This window comes from Pteronotus mesoamericanus, unplaced genomic scaffold (genome assembly GCF_021234165.1).
Source record: "Pteronotus mesoamericanus isolate MK-2021 breed Mesoamerican mustached bat unplaced genomic scaffold, CSHL_Meso_final contig_101, whole genome shotgun sequence".
NCBI lineage: Eukaryota > Metazoa > Chordata > Mammalia > Chiroptera > Mormoopidae > Pteronotus > Pteronotus mesoamericanus.
Genome location: NW_026555001.1, coordinates 569,617 through 590,899, shown reverse-complemented (window position 1 = coordinate 590,899; position 21,283 = coordinate 569,617). Strand labels below are relative to the sequence as shown.

The window sequence follows — 21,283 nt, the reverse complement described above, 5'->3', positions numbered from 1 at the left end:
TGTCTGCACCGTGGTTCGAGGCCCTTCAGGCCATAGAGTGAAGGGCCCCGGGGTGGACTCCTGACCCAAGCAGGTCAACTGGATTCTCTCTCCTAGGAATCTGATACTGGGACCAAGAGAGGCTGGTTGCATCCTTTTAGGGCACTGGCTCAGGAAATCACGTGAGGAGAGGCTGAGGTAACTACATTCGATTCTATACAAGAAAGAGGCAGTGAAGTCAGCCTGCTGCCGCAGGGAAAGCAGACCTGAGAAAGAGGCAGGGGGAGAGGGAGGGGGAGAGAGCGTTCCTGCCAGCCCCTGGGTCACGCGACCCTTACTGCCCACAACACCATCTCCCTCCTCCCCTGTGTGGGGGTTCCTCTAACTTCCATCCACGAGCTCTAAGGCAGACATGGCACCTCTGCCTAGAACCACTTCCCTGAGCACCAGGTGCAACCTAGAGAAAACACTCTCCGTCAGCCCTGCCAGCTGTACCTTTCCGATCCTGCAGGGGACTCTGACCCACTTGGAGGATAAAATTTGGAACTGTCTGCCCTGCAGCCATCTTCTGATCAAAGGACAAGAGCCACTGCATCCCCCCCCCCCACCCCAGACATCCCCCTGATCTTCCCAGTGGCTGTTGTTAGCGCTGAAGGAATACAAGGCAGGGAGTTTCTCCCACAAATGTGAAACTTGAATGAATTCAGTGAGAAGGTGGCCTTCCCTTCCTTGCCCCCAATACCCATTTTATAAGGGCTTATAAGGCTAGCTTTTTTCTTCTTTTAAAATATAACAAAGTATTGTGTAAGTATTTTATAAGGTTTCTCCCAGTTATTTACCAATGACTCTGGAATCTCCCCAACCTTTGTGAGACACCAGCTATCATGCGTAGCATCTGTCTAGCTGGCGCTCCTTGAGCAGGACTGCTTGCCATGCGTGGCTGCATGTGGTCCCACCCCCTCTCACCCTCCCTCACACCCTCCACTCCAGTTGGCTTGGCCAGGCTAGGCTCCCTCTGTTCCCCTCCAGCAAGTGTTTACCCTTGCCTTTTGTCCAAACAGGGCTCCTTGCCCCTGACCTCCTTCCCTCTCCTCTCTGTTGCCTCTCAGCCTCTTGGTCCCTTGGGTGCCAGCCGATCTTCCCTCCTGCATGCTGCCTTGTCCCTGCTCTGACCGCCCCTGGCCTTCACTGTTGAAACTGCTCCTCTGGGCATTGGGTGCAGTGATTTCGCAGCTTTGAGACGAGGGCCTGTCTCACTGGTGAGGACAGCCCCTGAGCTTCCAACACCAGAAGGAGCTGCTTAGCGCAACTTTCAAAAGCGGTCCTGGAGCCAAAGACTACCCCCAACCACCTTCCTGGCCTCGTGTCCCCTACCGCCCGCCCCAAACTCAGTCACATGCTTTATTCATTGTTCTTTCAAGTCCCCATCCCCAGTCCCAACGTAGCAACTAGCACAGAACAGATACTCAAAATATTTTTCTTGACTTGAAACCACAAATAATCATTGGGTTGAAGAAATATTGTTCTTTTCAAGGAATTGGAAGAGAAAGAACCACCTGCTGGGATCCCGTCAAGCTCCACCAGGCCTTGGCTGAAGGTGCACCCTGCCCCCAAGGCCATCTCCAGGAGGCCGCGAGGCCCCTCGTGCAGTGGGGCCCCAGCTGGGGAGCCCGGGGCTGCCCGGCGCACAGCCTCGGCTCGCTGGGCATGTCGAAGCTGCCACAGGGCAGCCAGGGGACAGTCTCCAGGAATATACCCTCTGACAAGAAGCAGATTGAGAAGGAGGTGAGCAGGGGAGGAAAGAGTAGGAACAACTGTAACAGCATAAACAATAACATAATTAAAATAAACAGATCGAGCATAAAATTTATTGTTCAAATCCAGACACTCTTGAGAGCAAACTGGCAATTATGCTGGGACTAGTCCAGATAAATAGGCTGGATGGTCACTCTGGGCAATCTATTTGGTTCTGGGCTCAAATCCTCCAAAGAGTAGATAAAACAGTGTTTTCTAAACATAATAACTTGCTCAAACAAAGTTAGCTTAGGGCCAAGGTGGCTTTATTTTAAAAGCCGATTGTGTTGTTGAAGAACAGGCTATGTTCTCGCCCCATTTTGGCTATGGTCCGGGGCTGCTTGGGGAATTGTGCTGAAGATGTGTACGCTCCTGGACCCGGGGTTTTCTGAAAACAGAACAGAAAGCAGGAACTGATGAGAGTGTGACTCCAAAACCCTGGAGCCTGCTGGGCCTGGCTGGCAAATCCCTACGGAGGGAGACAAGGGCCACACCAGCTTGGGCGGAGGCCTGGGGCACCCTTGCCCTGGCGCGTGTCCCTGGAGCTCAGACCGGCTCCTGCCAGCCACTCTCCCCAAGGCTACAGAGGGGCTGAGAGACAGCGGACGAGCAGTGGTGGCCTGGACCTGCCAGGGAGGCAGCTCTCATGCCACCTGCGCCTCAGGGCACACTATGCCCCACAGGGCAGTTTGGCCGTGGGAATGCCATCGTCATCCCCAGTCTAGTAGTAGGGCATTAGGATGGATTCCCAACCTGAGCGGTTGACCTCAAAAGCCCAAACTCATGTGTTTCTATTGCTGACCCAGCATGAGTAGTAAGGTATTTCTCTGCCAGTCTGTGGACCCCAGGGTCAGAAGTATTTGCAAAGAATCTATGAGTTCCAATTTTTGAAAGTCATGTTTTCATGTTGATGAAATTCTTTAGAAAATTATTGCACCAATTGTTTAAACAAAGTTTCTCTTCTGTTGTGATAAAATGCAAATGACTGTCATTTTTCACAGACTAAGGCTAAGACTTGGATTTCTAAAGTCAGTGTTTTCCACACTGGGGTGCACACACATATCCTTGAAACCCAAAGGGACTTTATCTTGGGTTGCTGGAGAGACTGTGTGTGGTAAGAGAAGAATTTTATTGTCAGATAGGCCTCCGTTCAGGTCCTAGTCTTAGCCTCAGTGGCTCGGTGTGACCTTGGGCCATGGGCTTCCCATGCCTCTGCCATCAAAGGAGGCTCTGAGGCTCACGGGATGCCCTCCAGGAAAGAGAACACGGGAGGGCCAGTCAGGTGCTCCACACACCAGCCACCGCTGCTAGTGTTATTCCCTGTTATCACCTTCTTGTCATTTCCTTCCTTCCTTGCAGCTTGTTATTTTTCCAGGAGACAGTGAGAGTGGAAATTGGATTACCCTGGGAGTGGGGCAGAGAGTCAGCCCAGCGTGGATGAGGTCAGCTGCCTGCAGAAGCTGCTTTAAATGACAGGATGTCTCCCTTGCCAAGAGCAGACGAGCAGCCTGGAATCTCATCAAGCCCTGGCCGGATGTCAAAAAAGCTGAAGCCTTTATTAGTGCTATTAATGAGGAAGCAGCCTGTGTGAGGAGTCCTGGAAGACTGGCCCACAGATAGGTTCGTGGGCCTGCCCCGCTCCCCGACTCCCACAAGAACCACCCCTTAGGAGGCTGCTGGCTATGGTTCTCAAACCTTGAGAACATCTGGCTCCATCTCCCAGCCTGGATTTCACTGTCACCATGCAAACTTCTGGTTGTCTTTGGCTTCCATGAAAGTTTCCTATAAGGGGAGACACTCCACAGAGCAGCAGCCCTGAACACCAACAACCCCCTTGGTGGACACTTGAGAATGAATAATACTACCCCTTCTGGCTTCTCGGTCAGTTTCCTGAGCATTTGGTTAGCATGACTCCAACTTCCTGAGGACGCTCAGCCCTGTGAGCTCCGACAAAAACCCGTATCTGGGTCACAGTGATGCCACTAGGGTATGAGGATCTGATTAAGGGACCCACCAGCCTCCTGTTGCTGGTGTGTTTGTAATTTTCCTGGCAGGGACTCCCCAGTATTCACCCCTCCAGATAAAGACCACATTACCCCACACTGCAACTGGCAGCTCTGGATTAAGATCCTGAAGGGAAGGGCCTGGGACACCACAGCGGGGGCAGGGGAGGGGACCCGTGGGCCAGATAGCAGCAGTACTAGCCCCGCTCCTACCCACTGCCCAGCTTCACCCACCTCCCTTCATCTCTCGGGGTGGGCCCGCTTCCTTTGAGGCAGAATTCATATTTCTGTCTCCCAACCATCTCAAACAAGGCTACAGACTAGGAAATTTGAGGGACTTCCAGACTGGGGTGCAGGCTGCAAACAGCAAGGCCATAGGAATTAAAATAGCCTTTAAACATTAAAAAAAAAACAAAACACAAAACCACTGTTTATAAACTCCATGTTATGCCCTTGAGGTCTTCCTTGGTCTTCCCTAAGCCTCTGAGGCTCTCACACAGTCCCAGATTCTATCTTCTTTATGTATCTCCAAGGACTTGGGACTTTTCTCTGTCTGTCCTGAGTCTTTAAAGGCAGGATAATTGTTCATGCCTTAAAGGCCTCCTTTGGTCCAATAAGAATGTCTCTGCTCTCGCTTTTTTGTTCTCAGAAGCCACTTACACAAGGGCAGTTCTGGATAGACTGGGGCAGCCACTGTCCACTGCTTGCCTCAATTCAATAAAGGCATTTCCCTACAAAGCAGCCAGGTCATAACACAGATGGCTAACCAGTGTGCTGGCTGTTCTCAGCTGACCCATAATTTAGCTGCAGTCCTCAGGAGTCCGAAGGGCTCGCCAGGTATTTGAGCTCTATACTCTTTGCTGCCTTGACAAGCAATTTTATCTATCTACCAGAATTGTATATAACGCCCCCATCCCACCTCCCCTGCCCACTGCCCCCGCAGCACACAGCCGCAAAACCTACAACCGTAATCTGTCCTTCAGAATACTTACTGAACAGGCAGGCAAGAAACGAGGTACTTTGGACTGAAAACAAGAAGTAATAGAACTTGCTGGAGGTGTTTTCACGTTATAATGACCTGGTCCTGGGCCTTCGTGCTAAAATTTATTTTAAAATTTTAAAAAGTGTTTCGTAATTACTAATATTTGAGATATTTTAATGCTTTATTGGTCTTCTACAAATAAACATGAATCCGTGTGATACTGTAAAAAAACTGGATTTGGGTTTGGAAGATCTTATCAGTATATACCCTGGCACAAGTCATAGTGAAATGGGAAAAATACCTGCTTTATCTACTTTACCTGCCTGGCGGATGGCTGTGAACACTAAAGGTTACATGACTGTGAAATTCTCCCCTTGTCCTTGCCTGGGCCTCCTCCCCACCTGGCATGCCTCACTCCATACTTGTCCCTCTGACTGTTAACAGTCATGTGCTGCGCTGAGCTGCTAGCTTTATAAAACACACTTATTATTTCGCATATCATCTATGTCCAAACAAGTATTCCCAGCAATTCATTGACATAAGTATAATGCTATGAGATTAATATAAATGGATGAAGACGATTTTAAGAAGACAAACATCACAATAGGAAAATTAGCAAAAGGCAATTCACAAAGAAGAAATACAATTGTTCAGAGAAGAAATGACTCTGGGAGGCTTTAATCTTATTAATAACCAAATAAGTTCTCATTAAAACAATGAAATTCTCTTTTTTTGGTGGTGGGGGGAGATCTAGAAAATTAACAAAGGTTAAAAAAAAACAACAAGGAAGGGAGAGAGAGGATGAGAGAGAGCAAGGGAGGTAGGGAGGAAGGTAGCCCTGACTGGTGTGGCTTGGTAGGTTGGGCATCGTCCTGCAAAGTGAAAGATTATCAGTTCGATTCCTGGTCAGGGCACGTGCCTGGGTTGTGGGTTAGGTTCCCTGCCAGGGTGCATGCAAGAGGCAACTGATCAATGTTTCTCTCCTCCTCTTTCTTCCTCCCTTCCCCTCTCTCTAAAAAACAAATAAATAAAATCTTTTTAAAAGAAAAAAATAGAAAAAACAAAATTTTAACCACCATGATGGACACTGCTGTTGATTCTGAGGGAAGTACAAATTTGATTAGCCTTTGTGGAGCACAATTTGGCAGACTATGAAATAGCTTCAAAACATATATACCTATCCAAATGCAGAGAAAGTAGAAAGAGACTGTTAGGAGATTGTTGCAGAAATCCAGAAGAAATATAAGACCTGAGCCCAGGGATGGCAGAGAGAATGGAAACAGCCAAAACACCATAGTTAATAATGTAGACAAGATGTTAGCCTTTTATTTTCTAGTAATTCACTATTTTCCTTTCCCATTTTCTTTCTTTTTTTTTTTTAAGATTTTACTTATTTATTTTTAGAGAGAGGAGACGGGACAGAGAAAGAAAGAGGAAGAAACATCAATGTGTGGTTGCCTCTCATGTACCCCCCACTGGGAATCTGGTCTGAAACCCAGGCATGTGCCCTGACTGGGAATCAAACTGGCAACCCCTTGCTTTGCAGTCCAGTGCTCAGTCCACTGAACCACAACAGCCAGAGCTCCTTTCCCATTTTAAAATACCTGCGCTATTTGACAAAAACGAGTCTTTTCTGGCATGATGTCTTGGATCCGTTTCTAAATAATGCAGGAACTGGGGTAAGCGGGTGGAGGTAGATGTGCCACAAGCTGAACATTGTTGAATGGTCACATGGGATTTGATGTAGCATTCTGTCCATGTGGTGTGTATTTTTTAAGTTTTTATAATACAAAGTTAAAAAATGCATATGTATTATTTTGACTCAGCAATTCCACTTTTAGGAATTCATCCTAAGAAAACAGCTAAGAATATGTCTAAGTATTTGGCCACAAAGACATTCACTATAACATCGTTTCTAAAAGTTGAAAGTGAGAAATAAGCAAATAACATGTGCCTGGTTTAATAAACTGTGATACTTTCATCCAGACATCGAGTGTTGATGAATTTTTAGAGACATAAGAACTATTCCCAAATATTCTTAAGTGAAAAATAGAAGCTTGAAAAACTGGGAAAGTAATGTTCATTGTTTTCTTCAGGCAGTAGCATGTTGAGTAAAAAGAAATATTTTTACCTGCCAGAGTGGCCACCATCAGTAAACCAACAAACAACATGCCCTCGCAAGGGTGTGGAGAAAAGGAAACCCTAGCGCACTGTTGGTGGTTAATTCATACTGGAGCAACCACTGTGGAAGACAGATGGCATTTCCTCAAAAAATTAAAAATGGAATTGCCTTTTGTCCCAATGATTCACTTCTGGGACTATGCCGTGTGAATCCTAAAACAGCAATCAGAAAGCATATATGCACCCCTATGTTCACAGCAGCGCTATTTACAAGAGCCACGCTATGGAACAGCCCAACTGCCCATCAGTAGATGAGTGGATGAAGCAGCTGTGATACATTTACACAACAGAACACTACGCAGCTGTGAAAAAAGAGAAACTCTTACCCTTTGCAACAGCATAGGTGGACTTGGAGATTTTTATGCTAAGCTCAATAAACCAGTCAGAGAAAGACAAATACCATATTATCTCACTTATATGTGGAATCTAATATGTGACAACATAGAACCAGAGGTATGGATACATGAAACAGACTGACAGCTCTCAGAGGGGAGTGGAAGTGGAGGGAACTGGATGTAAAAAGGTAAAGGAATTAGACAAAGAACAAATATGCATAATCCATGAAACAGACAATAGTGTGGTGAAGTCCAGGGGAGGGGAAGGCAGGAGAGGCTGAGTGGAGATGGGCAAATGGGAGGGGTGGGAAATGGGGGACATCTGTAATTGTATCAACAATTTTTTTATAAAAGAAACTAAATGAAAAGCAAAATAAATGTGTTCATCATCTAAAAAGAGAAGGAAGTTTTTTTTTTTGCTTAACAGCACTTTCTAAGTTTTCTACAGTGGACTTGATTGCTCTTAAAATAAGAAAAACCATTATACCTAATGTATAGATGAATGAATATGGAAAAGGAGTAAGAGAGAAAAGGAGGTAGGAAAAAAAAAAAGATAAAATTCACAGAAAGTTAGAAGAGAACAATGTGTCCCATGAGATCCTGGGCCACAAGTTAGCCAACGGATTTGGCGGGACAAGCGCCCAACTGCAGGCCCCCTGCCGGGGTCAGGACGGGGCTCCCCGCTCACTCCTGCAGGTGGCACCGCAGTGTAATTAGGGCTCCATCCTCAATTACTCCACCTTGAATGGAATCTGTTATTAACAGCCACGCACAAGTCTGATAATCAAGGGATGGATGTGCCTCGTAATTTTACAACTCGTGACAGAGAGAGAGAAGAGTAATGTTTTCAAACCAGTGCGAATGTGGGACAGAGAACGTTCCTCCATATGGAGTGACCGCTGCGCTCCCACTGCAGAAATCGGAGGCACCACAAAAAGAAAGGCGTAGAAAGCTGAGGGATTCTGGACGAGAACGGTTTGTGTAACGTCCCCTTGATGTGGCTGTAATAAGCACAGTACTCTCAAGCCAGAGTGGTAGATGGGGCAAAAGATGCTGCCACGTGTGCTAACATTGCCTCCTTGCCTCTGACAACCCAGCTGTCCGCAGGATGGCCAAGAAATGCCATCATTTGCACCTTTTCCCCCAAGCCTCACGTGGCTTTCATGTCTCAGCTCCCAAGTTATGAGCTCCTAGGGAGTGCAGGTGCTGGGCGTAGAGAAGCACTGATGTCTGCCTTTGTCATCCAGTAGCCTCCCTGCATGGGCTGGGTCACCTGAAGCAAAAAGACTAATACTTGGCCCTGGCTGGGTGGCTCTGTTGGTTAGACCATCGTCCCACGCACCAGAAGGTTGCTGGTTTGATCCCCAGTTGCGGTGCATATGGGAGGCAGCCCGTAGATGTTTCTCTCTCTCTCTCCCTCCCTCCCTTTTCTCTCTATAAAAATCAATGAAAACATATCCTCGGGTGAGGATTTAAAAGAAAAATGACTAAGACTTGGGGCAGAAAGAAATGACTGAATGCTATTTTCCCCCTGTGTCAGATGAAATCTTTTAAGCAGAACATTAGGGAAGTGGATACAGGCCCAAGTTCATATTCCAGAAGCCACAGGAATGCTGTTCTCGCTGAAAAATAATGACCGGGCCAGGGTCCTGCGACGGGTGGGAAGCAGCTCCAGCAGAGTCCCGGCCTCTGTCCCATCCAAGGACAGGTGAGTGGGCAGAACGGGAATGGAGGGAAGGGGTCACTGCCCCGGAAGGCTCTGAATGCATGCCAAGAGATGGACCTCACGCGGCAGGAGGACGCTGAAAACAGGAAGGACTTTTGAACTGTGCCCTACTCTTCCTTGAGGTTGGGGACTCTGCTCCCTCGTTTCCTGGGGACCCCGAACGTGATCCAGAGCTTTGGCCCACATTACTTGCAATGCGTGGGTGAAGGACAGCTCCCGGGTTCATGGGGCGGTACTATGCGCCTCATGCACGAATCGAATGGGTCATTCTTAAGCCTTGCTCTTGCCAGGGCCATGTTTTGGCAACTCTGGGTTTCCTGGAACTAAACTTTTCAGATTCCATTGACATTTGGTGCCAAGGGATGACAGAACTCTCACCTTCCTAGTGTCTGCTGCCAGAAGAAACTACAGGAATCCTTTATGGTACCCATTCTTCTGCTTCGGGGCGTGATTGTGTCTCGACCCTCCTGACAAGATGATACCTTTCTCTTTCCTTTGAAAAAAAGCCTTATTTAATTGAATTTCTACTTGAGGGCAGCTTTAACCAATGGGAGCTGTAGGGATTATACAGATGTATAAAATCTGCGTCACCAAAGTCAGAGTTTATAGTCCAGGGAGCGACGCAGGCAACACCAAATAAAAACACCCCAAATGAATAAACAAAAGCGTGAGGAGCTGCAGTGGTGCCCGGGGAGGGCCGAGCTCGCTGCCTGGCTCCCAGACTCTAAACCAGGCCCTGCTCTAACTGGCTGTGCCACCTCAGTGAGCCACAGGGAATCATCAAGGGCAGGAGCTGTTGACTCCCTGAAAAGGACTCAAATGCGAAGGCCCCACTGACTTTTCTGGAGTGTCCCTGGGTTCCTTGTCATACCATAAAGAAGCTTGATTTATTTGGTTACAGCTGCTGACGGGCAATAACGCTTATTACCATTATAGGCCTTTGGGAAGCCTGGCCACCCCACCCCCAACCCCCACGCCCACACTGAATGCACTCCTTCAGGGCTCAGAGGATGGAACCGGCTCATCTACACAACACTGCTCAGGAAATAAAAGGTACCAGGTGCCTCTGAAAGACTGTATGAAAGTAGATGAAATTTTCCCAAGTTTGTATGTGTTGAATTATGTTCTTCTAAAATTCATAAATTCTATGAATTTTTCTTCTGTTGAATATTAGTGCCCGCCCCCAAATTCCTAAGTCCTGTGACTTTGGAATTCCCAGAACCTCAGAATATGGCCTTACTTGGAAATAGGGTTATTCAGATGTAATTGGTGAAGATGAGGTTATTAGGAGGGGCCCTAATTCAATAAGAATGGTATTTTTTTAAAAAAAGGGGGAATTTTGTACACAGAGATGCATACACAGGGAAAACATCATGTGAAGATGAAGTCAGAGATCTTGGCAAAGATTGCCAACAAACCACTGGAAGCTATGAGAGAGGAGGGGAACAGAAGAAACCAACACAATTGGCACCTTAATCTTGGATTCCTAGACCCTAGAACTGTGAGACAATACTCATATATTTCTGTCGTTTAAGCCACTAACTTTGCAGCACTTTGTTACAGAAGCTCTAGCAAACAAATTTCCAAGTGTTCAGCTCATTTCCTCATTCAGCTAATATAGTGGTGTGCCACACAGTGTGCTGGGAGTTGGGAACGCAGCAGTATATAATTGTTTCCCAATATCCTTTCCCTTATTCCTTGGTATTAGAATAATTTTTAACTGGGCACCTGTCTATCCAGAATAAAAACTAAATTTCCCAGCCTGCCTTGCAGGTAGATGTGGCCACATGGCTAATTTCTGGCCAATAGAATAGAGATGGAAGAGGGGTATGCACCTTCCAAGGAACATGCCTAAGAAGTAGGCAGCTTGTCCATCTTCCCCGCTCTCTTGCCCACCAGCTTGTCCCATGTTCTCGGCTCTCTAGAATCATGGGAATGGAAGCCATGCTCAGCAGAGCAACACACCAAAATCTGATGCTGTGGATTTGCCACACCAACCCTAAACCATCTACTGCAGGTACTTTATACAAGAGAAACATATGTTCCTACCTTGTTTATAATAGTTATTTGGGGTCTTTGTTATTGGCAGCAGAACTCAGTCTTAATGGGAAAAGATATGTTTCCCACTCTCATGGGGCTTACATTCTGATAGGGAATATATACCTCACCAAAAAACATACTGACAAATACGCAGAGTATCACACAAAGGAATACATACGGTGCTATGGGAGAGCGTGTTCGAGGGTAAACTGATCTGATCTGAGGGGCCTGAGAAGTCCCTGAAAGTACCTGTGAGCAGAGACCTAGAGAACAAGAAGGAGGAGAAGTTTGCAGGGGACAGCCAGAGCCAGTTACTGACCTTGCTTCTCTGTACTGGGAGTGTCAGTGTTGGTTCTAAGCTATTTTTAAAAATCATACAGCTAAAGAGAACCTAGAAGAAACACCTAGTCTGTACCTATTGATCCTAGGCACAAGCACCATTCAATGAATCATACTTGGCCCTAGCTGGGTATCTCAGTTGGTTAGAGCATTGTCCCCATATGCCAGGGTTGAGGGTTTGATTCCCATTCAGGGCACACACAAGAACCAACCAGTGAATGCATAAATAAGTGGGACAACAAATCAATGTTCCTCTTTCTCTCTCTCTACCCACCCCCTTTCCTCTTTCACTCTAAATATCAATAAATACAAAATTTTTTTAAAAGACCTACTTGAAGAAAGGGTCAGAAATAAAATTTGTAGCCCATAATGTCTATATATACACATAAAACATAAGTAATATGCAACATAAATTTAAATTACTACATGAAATAATAAAAATGATCCCCCCAAATTTGGTGGGATGGGTATGAGAGGACCATATTGTGCAAAAAAGAAAACAGATGTCCCCTCCAGGAGGGTAGAATCCTGTGTGGAGGTGGGCACAGAGAGAAGCCGGCAGCTTCTGGAAACTCAGGAGGAGTCAGTGGCAGGGTGCGTCTGACTAAGGAAATTCCAGGACTCTAAATATTTGTCTACATCTTCAGAGGAAAAAGGGAGACATGCATGTTGGCAGGTGGGGTACAAGCAAATCTGTCAGGGGCCAAAAGTAATTCACATCTGCGAAATTAGGAACTGAAGTCTAGCTTGGTGCTGTTTATTTCTGCTGAGGGAGAAACTGTGGCAGTCTGGGTTTCCAGGAGTGGAGCTGTGTGGGTGGGGTAACGCCGAGTGATCACAAACGTGCCCACCCTAAACATGTAGCTAGTTTAGAAATGCATGTGCCAGGCCCCCCTGCCCGCCCCAGGCAATTCAGAATTGCTGCCGGTGTCTACTGGCCCGTCCTCCCTTTTCTGCAGGACCCAGGGAGCAGAAGGAAACCCATCATTAGAAATATGTGGCACCTGATGAACAAAATAAACTGATGAACAAATGACAGATCTCAAGGAGGGAGCGCTGGGTGGAAGGGGGGGAAAGCGAGGGAAATAGGGAACATCTGAAATAGTATCAAAAATAAAATAACAAAGTAAAATAAAATATAAAATAAATAAAATAAAATATAAAATAAAATATAAAATAAAATAAAACAAATTTGTAAAGAAATCTGGGGTGATACTTCTGCCCGGGATCTTATAGCCAAGCTGGCAAGCTCCTGTTCCTGGTCACAGAGAGTGGTCCAGGGCCAGGCACGGGAACATCACATAGCCAATCAGAAAAGCCTGCCTTTTCACAACCTGGAGCTAAGCGAGCAGGTGTGCATCTCGGGCTGCTGGAAGTGGTCTTGTCCAGCTCATGGAGAGAACATGTCCAAAGGACGGAGAAAGGTAAATCAGAGGCCTACGTGCCTAAGGCTATGTGCACCATTAAATTCCACCCCACCTTTATGTTTTTATTTTTTGCTTAAGCTATTGGAATGGGTTTCTGCCACTTACCACTGAATAAAATCCTAATATATTCTTTTCCCTATACCGAGTTAAGGTATTTTTTTAAGAAAGGAGCGCAGGAAATTCCTCACACTCACAGCCAGGCAGGGATCTATGACCCTGCTGGTTTCAATAGCATCGGAAAAGTGGCATGAATTTTTTAAAAAGAAAAATGTCCAGGATATCTTTTTCTTAAAAATCCTAATACATCTGTTACTATACTTGAAAGGTTATATTTTTCCAAAAATATTACCTATCAGTGAACTCGTCTTTGAGGACATTGAGATTGAGACCTGCTTTCATCATCTTAACTTTCAGATTCCATTCAATTTGTGTTGGCTTTATTCAATCAGGCCACCCTTATTAATTATTTTTCTACCATTTATGAAGCTTTAAACTATCAGCTTGGTTTCTTTTTGTAGTTAATTTTTAAGTATAGTTAGTATGTAGTATTAGTTTCAGGTATATAATATGGTGATTCAACATTTTTATTGCTTCCAATGTGGTCATCCCACTAATTCTAGTAATCACCCATCGCTGTGCAAAACTTAACACAGTATTATTGACGATATTCCCCTTCATTTCTCTTACCCATCCTCCCACCGCCCCCCACCCCTCTGGCAACCATCCCTTTGATCTCTGTTTATGAGTCTGTTTTTGTTTTGTCTGTTTAACTCAATTGTTTGCTTAGATTCCACATATAAGTGAAATCATACGGCATTTGTCTTTGACTTATTTCACTTAGGAAAATACCTTCTAGGTTCAACCATGTTGTCACAAATGACAAGATTTCATTTTTTTTAATTGCTGCAAAATATTTCATTGTATGTATATACTAAATTTTCTTTACCCGTTCATCTATCGATAGACACTTAGGTTGATTCCGTATCTTGACTATTATAAATACTGCTACCATGAACATAGTTTATTTTTTTGTTAGAGTTCCTTATATATTTTGTATGTTTGTATGAGTTCCTTATATATTTGGAATATCAACCCTTTTATTGGATGTATCATTTGTGAATATCTTCTCCCATTCAGTAGGTTGTCTTTTTGTTTGTTTGATGGTTTCCTTCACTGTGCAGAAGGTTTTTATTTGATGAAGTCCCATTCATTTTTGCTTTTGTTTCCCTTTATCAGCTTAGTTTCTAATTAAACTAATTCCTTAAATGCAAAAAAACAGCTGGAATGATTCAGCATCCTTTCATAATGCTAATTTTAATGCAGAGAGTATGCCACAGATGTGACACCCCTTTTCAGACTTCTACTAGTAAATGTGACTAAAACAGACAAATCATATAATGCTCATTTGTGTCTGTAGACTCTGCTGTTTATCTAATCTCTTTCCTTCTCTTTTAATCCCTTCCTTTCTCTTTATGGGCTTGTCAGGTTTTAAGAAATGCAGAAACACCTTGGAATATTTCAGAAATCTAATAAAAGAAACCCATTTGCTTTCGACATTGTAAGATTTTATCCCTACTCGCAGCAAAGATGTGAACATCTCCTTTTTCACTTCATATACAACTGTGTGAAATAACTGTAAAGAACCTGCTTAGCAAATTACTGGAAGACCCAGATCACATGACTGGCTGATTCCCAATTAAGTAGTATAGTAAGTGGCACTATTTTCAGTCAAGTAACGAAATATTTTTATGTTGACAATTTTGATGGCTCATTTCCTCAAACATTATTTACTTCCTGACATTTAAAAATTGTATGTTGAGCCCTGGCTGGTGTGGCTCAGTGGATTGAGCGCCGACCTGCGAACCGGAGGGTCGCTGGTTTGATTCCCAGTTAGGGGACATGCCTGGGTTGCAGGCCAGGTCCCCAGTAGGGGGTACACCAGAGGCAACCACACATTGATGTTTCTCTCGCTCTCATTCTCCCTCCCTTCCCCTCTCTCTAGAAATGAATAAAATCTTTTTAAAAACTATATTTTGAAAAGTTATTTTAAAAAATGAAAAAGAGAGAAACAAAATAAACAACTATCCTTAATCATGGCACTTCATCATAGCCACTAAAAGCATTTCAGTGTATTTCCTGTTTTTTATATTCATAATTTTTCTTATATTATTTTAATCATAACATACATACCAATCTATATCTTACATTTTTTCACTATGTATTAGATCACAAACATTCTGTCGCTATTTTATAATTTTAACAATTGTTTCAATGACTGTAATTATTTAAGGAATATGCAATATTCTTTTTTAATTATTTCCCTTCTATTCAATATTAAATTGTGGTTGTTGCTATCTTGCTATTATAAATAACCCTTTGATGATATCTTTGTATAGATTTATTTCTGCATATTATTTACTTTAGGGGGATTTTCTCCAAATGGAATTAGTGGGCTAAAAGATATAAACAGTTCTTATAGCTCAACACACATTGTAAAAATGTTTTTCAAGGGGTTGTATTAGTACATAGTCCCACCAGCAATTAGATAAGAAAAATGCTGAGTCTCCACTGTCCAAGTAAATAGTGGGGAAAAAAAGATTTAGAAAAATAAAATCTTCCTTACTCTTCTTTACCTTAACAGGAATATTAAATAACACCACCAGTGGCCCCTACATGTCCAAAGAAGTTCTGCAGAACATCTGATATCCTTCATATGTGCATTTTGAAAGATACTCATGAGGGAACAAAATTAATGCAGTTTGCTGGTAGGTCAGGAGATTTATTTGGGTCATTTATAAAAGCAGTTAAATCAATTAAAGGATGAGAAGAAGAAAAGTCACCAATGACAAGTTTTATTTTGCTCAATTTGCTTGAATACAAATGATTAGGATTTGTTGTAGTTTGCTTTCTCCTCTTTAAAAAAAAAAAATCCTGCTATGAGGAAACTGGACCTTTGGGTCTTGCAATTTGTGGGGTTTGGTCATTTTCAAGGTGCTCAGAGTAAATGGTCGCTGGTAGAAATTTCCAATACAATTTTTTTTTTCTGTGGGTGTAAAAAGGCCCTTTTTCTTTGTGGTAGAACATCTCTCTGGCATCTATCCCTAAAAACTTACATAAACACTCTCCTCCTCACAGCCTTTCCTATGGGCAAAACAATTATCCTGATCCATAATCAATTATTATGATTTCAACAATAACTGAAACAGCCAATAAGTATATAACCTTACATTGGTAATTTGAAGATTAAAAACTGTTTCCCAACCACATAAATCCCTTACCAACTGCTTCTGCTGAGAGCCACCTACACTTTGGGGAAAAAATATAATTCACCCACTGAATCTCTGACACAAACCAGAAGGCTGCATTTTTAACGAGTGAAAAAGCCTCCTGAGAGGCATCTAAGATCTGAGAGGATTTTCACATTCATAGTTAATGTACTTTTGACCCAGCGATCCCACTTCTGGGAATATATCTGAAGAAACCCAAAACACTAATTCAAAAGAACATAAGCACCCCTGTGTTCACTGCAGCATTATTTACAGTCGCCAAGATATGGAAGCAGCCCAAGTGTCCATTAATAGATGAGTGGATAAGTCAACTGTGGGACATTTACACAACGGAATACTGCTCGCCATACAAAAGAAAAAATTTTACCCTTTGCAACAATATGAATAGACCTGCAGAACATTATGCCAAGTGAAATAAGCCAGCCAGAGAAAGACAAATTCCATATGATTTCACTCATATGTGAAATCTAATGAACAAAATGAGCTAACAAGGCAAATGGGGACAGGCTCATAGATAGAGAGCAGGGTGATAGCTGGGGGTGGGTTGGAGGTGAGGGGGTGGAGGGACTAAACAAAAAGGAAAAAGGGCTCATGGGCATGGACAACAGTGTGGTGACTGCTGGGGGGAGGGGGATATAAGGGGACTAAATGGTGATGGAAAAAAATACAATAAAGGTTAAATTAAAAAAAAGTTAATGTACTTTTTACAACTAAAAAATCATGTAATAATCTGCTATGCCTTCACATGTCATCTACTCCTTTTTTAATAGGCTGCTCCTGGAGATTTTATGCACAGATGATTAACACATTTTAATGAACTGGTTTTCATGGATGATGGAAAGCAAGGAGGAAGAGCTATGCACCTATATGTATCCATCTTTTATAACCTGCCTCATTCTGGAAAGGGTTTAGAGTGACTTGGTGAATATCTGTAGGTCGTACTCTGTTGCACCAGATCCACAGGTTAGATTTCTGGTGATGGTAGGTTTCATGTGTACCAACACTGAGACAACCTGTCCTAAGTCAATAGGGCTCAAATGACGCCACAACCTTACCATGCAACTATACACAAAACACACCTTGCAAGTTTTGTAAAAAATCAAAATGCCAAATAAACAGAAAAAAATTAAAGTGAACACTATTTCTCGGGAGGGAATCTTTTAGGTGATGGGAGAAAGAAAAAAGGAAAATATACACAGATTTTGTTCAACACATTTTTGAGCATTGTACCAGGGCCTGGGCATTGATGAATAAGACAGTCTTTTTCTTCATGGAACTTACACTTCAGAAAGTGATGACAAACTCTCTAATTTGATGACAGAAACATTTTACATTTTAAAATTCTGTACATATAAGAACACACACAAAAAAAGCAAAACCCCTGAAACACTTCAGCAAATACAAATGTTAATATTTCTTCATTCTAGAGTTTATGCAAATCAACAAAAAAGAGTGTTAAAACTCCATCCCATAAATACCTGGGTAAAGGCTGACCAGAAAGTAGGCAGAAAGGAACACTAGTAACAAATAATTAGAATGTGTACCCTCAGGTCCCAGGTTAAATTAAAATAATGAGATATCATTCTTTTACTATCAAACAAATATTTTTAAAAATAACAATAAACAAGATTTATACAGATTCATGAAATGGACACCGTTTTGATTCCTGGTGGAAATGTAAATTAATGTAATATTTTTTTAAAGGCTTTGGCAACATAATCTCTATTCTCATAAATCTCATTTATTATTATCCATAAAAAATGATCCCCAAATTTAGAAAAGATTGTGTATTGTCTTATGATAATATTAGTCTTTTGATCTGAGTATTTAGTACATGTGCTTGCATACATAACAAAGTTGTGAATGTAGACAAAAGTCATAACACAAATGAATTCTCCAATGAGCTGACCACTTATTAAATTATATCCTATCAAATATCTTTCTCTGCTTAACACTGGTATTCACCATTGCACAGAGCTCAGTGTCTTTGTGAGTCAATTTCTCTCCCTCATTTTAAATGATACTCAATAGTAAGTTGAAAATAAAATGTGATCCACTTCAAAGCAAAAATGCAAATTTTACCAAAATATGCACTATTTTATGAAGTTGATAAAAGTGATAGCGAAGTGCCCACATCATGGGAAAAGTCTTTGACCAATGAGTATCCAACTAAATTAGTTAACAACAAAGAAGCAAAGACGGATGAGGACTGCGGCACTATTGGCACCTTGGTAAAGAATGACTTAAAATACCAAAGGAGATGACCTTGGGGAAACTGAAGAAGCTTCAAATATTTTTTCTAAAATTTTTCTTCGGTGATTTCATTAGAATGTCAAACCTGAAATGAAGAATATCACCATACTATCTATCGTAAAATAATGTCAAAAGTAGACCTGGCGGGTATGGCTCAGTTGGCTGGGTGCTGGCCCGCAAAGCGGAAGGTCACTGCTTCGATTCCTGGTCAGAGCAACTGATCCAATAGGTTGATGTTTCTCTTTCACATCACTGTTTCTCACACTCTCTTTCTCCCTCCCTTCCCCTCTCTCTAAAAGTAAATAAAATATTTTTTAAAGTGTGAAAAATATATTAAAATCAACACAGTTTCCTTTTTTAATCTAAAATGTCTCAAGCCTCCCTTTCGTTCTAAGGGACAAACAGGCTTCCATTGTTTCTGCATCCTCCCTGCCTGGTTTAGCTTACGGCTTTCTCTACTCTCTATCACCCCAAAATTGTTGAAATCTCTTGTTTGCCAATGTTTCTCTTTATCCATGTGAATTCACTTATCCTTTGACTACCATTTTATTGAGATTTGAGAGTGAAAGGGATTGACGTATGTGGCCAATCCGCTATGTTGAGCAAGGAATCACACATTACTCTTAGCATAGAAAACAGACTTTCAATTCAAATAGCTATTATGACCGTAATCACATAAAGCAGGGATATTCAAATTATACAATGTCAGTTTATTGCACATAAGTAGGAACCCCATCTCTATTCTACTTCACATTTATGTCAAAATGGGATCCTCTAACAAGTATCAACAGCCATCTATTTTACAAGGAAAACGTCTGTGAATTCCCAACATGACACCTCTTTGTAAATTTTATTTTCCCTTATTTTGTAAATGTTTTTATGAAATTATCTTAAGGCTAATGTCTAAAAATATAGTATACATATTTTGCGCACAGAATGAACAGTTGATGATACAAAACTCTAAAAATTGGGACCCCTTCTCACATTTCTCCCTTTTCAGTTCCTTTCCTTTATCCCAGGTATCCTAATTCTTATGGTCTCATCTATATTCCTGGTAGCATGAGGGGGGAGGAAATAATCTAATTAGTCACTAATATCTTAGTAATAAATTGGATCAATATTATTGCTCCTTCAAGGAGCTTTTGCACTTAAAAGAATGCAAACCTGAAAAGAACTCCCCCCAGAAGATTTTTCAGCAATTAAATCAAGAGTAACACATGTCTCCTGTCTCAGCTCTTAGGTTCACACATCAAAATCCCTACTGTGGAGTCTGAGGCTTTGCTGCAGTGAGTGGGGAGCTGCAATATGCATACAGACTTCCCTCCTGGGCCCCTCAGATACCTTGTGGAAAAGCCCTCGGATCCAAAAAAGAAAAGCTAGCACTTTAGTTTCCTTGACCTTTTGCTTAGGATACAGGCTCTGAAGGGACAGGTAAGGGTGTGCCTTTCCTCACCCAAGGCCTTTCCTCATCTCCTCCCTCCACCTGGAGTCAGCACTTGCTGGGAGGCTTACAAGTGAATGTGTCAGAAAGTTTGGGAGGTGGCTGTTGGAAGGAAGAAGGTACGGGTACTTCTATCAACAGATAATATTAAGCTTGAGTCACCAGTGTCTAATATTGGGTGCTTTGTTTCAAGTGGTGCATGCTAAGCCATTTGGTCCCACACCAGTCAGATACATTCATCATGACTCATAGATTCTTGTTTAATGTGTTAAGTTCGTGTGTGTGGAATGCATACTTGTTGGGTTATTGACTTTTGAGTGTCCCTGCCCTGCAGGAGGGCAGAGAGAGCACTGGTAAAATGTCTTATTTGCCTTTGGATGTTTAACAATGCTACCCGTGGGCCTCACGCATATAACTATCAAAAAAAGATTTGTAGAGGGGATGAAAGAACTTCTGTTGAAGTCAGCTAGTCTCAGTTGAGTCCAGCTTTTTACTGAAAGTTTTGCTGAGAAAAGACTGGAAGTTCTATCATCCTAAAGATGTCCCAGGGGAAAAAAATATGGCAAGTGAAGAGAAGTCAGTGTACAAGTTTCTCAGCAGGAGCCTAAGCTACATCCATCCATCCATCATAAGAATCTTAGATATCAGGGCCTAACCAGCAGGCTGGCAAGTAGATCTTCCAAGAGAGAGAAGCCTCCTTCATATGAGCTCATCCTATTGCAAAGAGGGGCAAGCAGGCCAGTCTGGCCCCATGAACAAGGCTCAGGCATCAGCAAGGAAGTGTGACTCCAGAAATAACACAATGTTTCCCTCGTGGATTTGACCCCAGATCAGCTCTATATGTCCAAAGGCATTAAGCAAGTCACTTGATCATGCTCACTTACCAGGGAGCACAGCTTAGAACCCAGGTTTTGAGGTTGCCATAGACAGGGTTGAAGTCCCAGCTATACCTCTTAATAACTGCATGACCTCAGATAATTAACTCCATTTCCTGACCTGTCAAATAGGGATAATAAATAGTACCCCACCAAGTTGCTGTGAGGATCAAATGAAACAGGATATGTCTCACTGAGCACTGTGCCTAGCCCCAGAAAACACTCAATGCATTATCATTAAAGCTGACCCTAATAGGAAGTAGATTTATCAAGTTTCTTCCAGTTCTAAGAGCGCTTAACAGTTTTGTGACTGTGATTCTCATTTTTAGAATCATTAAACTGAATGATCAATCAATCAAGTGAGTTCTTCAGATAAAGGCTTATAGTGGACTAAGGATTAATGCATTTGCCTCAAGAGGGTTTGAGATAATGTCCTAGCAAGCATCGTTTCTTTATTGCACTCACGCTGCACGCCACCATCTCCCACTGCTGGGATCAAAGAAGTTTCCTCTCCACCGTTTACAAATTGGTGGATCTAAACCAAACCCATAAGTCTGCTCTGGCAATGAATGTTTAAGACAGACATGAATCACAGCCTTGGGCTATTTCTTTGTCTTGGAA

At 42.7% G+C, this 21,283-nt stretch overlaps 1 protein-coding gene across 1 annotated transcript in view; it reads right to left on the bottom strand.

The window, feature by feature from the left end:
* Positions 1 to 2,044: 2,044 nt before the first annotated feature.
* The window catches only part of STPG4 (sperm-tail PG-rich repeat containing 4), a 38,232-nt gene continuing 18,993 nt past the window's right edge, over positions 2,045 to 21,283 (bottom strand). Inside the window, exons 6-7 of the mRNA XM_054566920.1 lie at positions 4,769 to 4,873; positions 2,045 to 2,161 (exon numbers count right to left, since the gene is read on the bottom strand). Of these exons, the coding sequence (XP_054422895.1) occupies positions 2,045 to 2,161; positions 4,769 to 4,873 (222 nt within the window). The remainder of the gene's footprint in view (positions 2,162 to 4,768; positions 4,874 to 21,283) is intronic.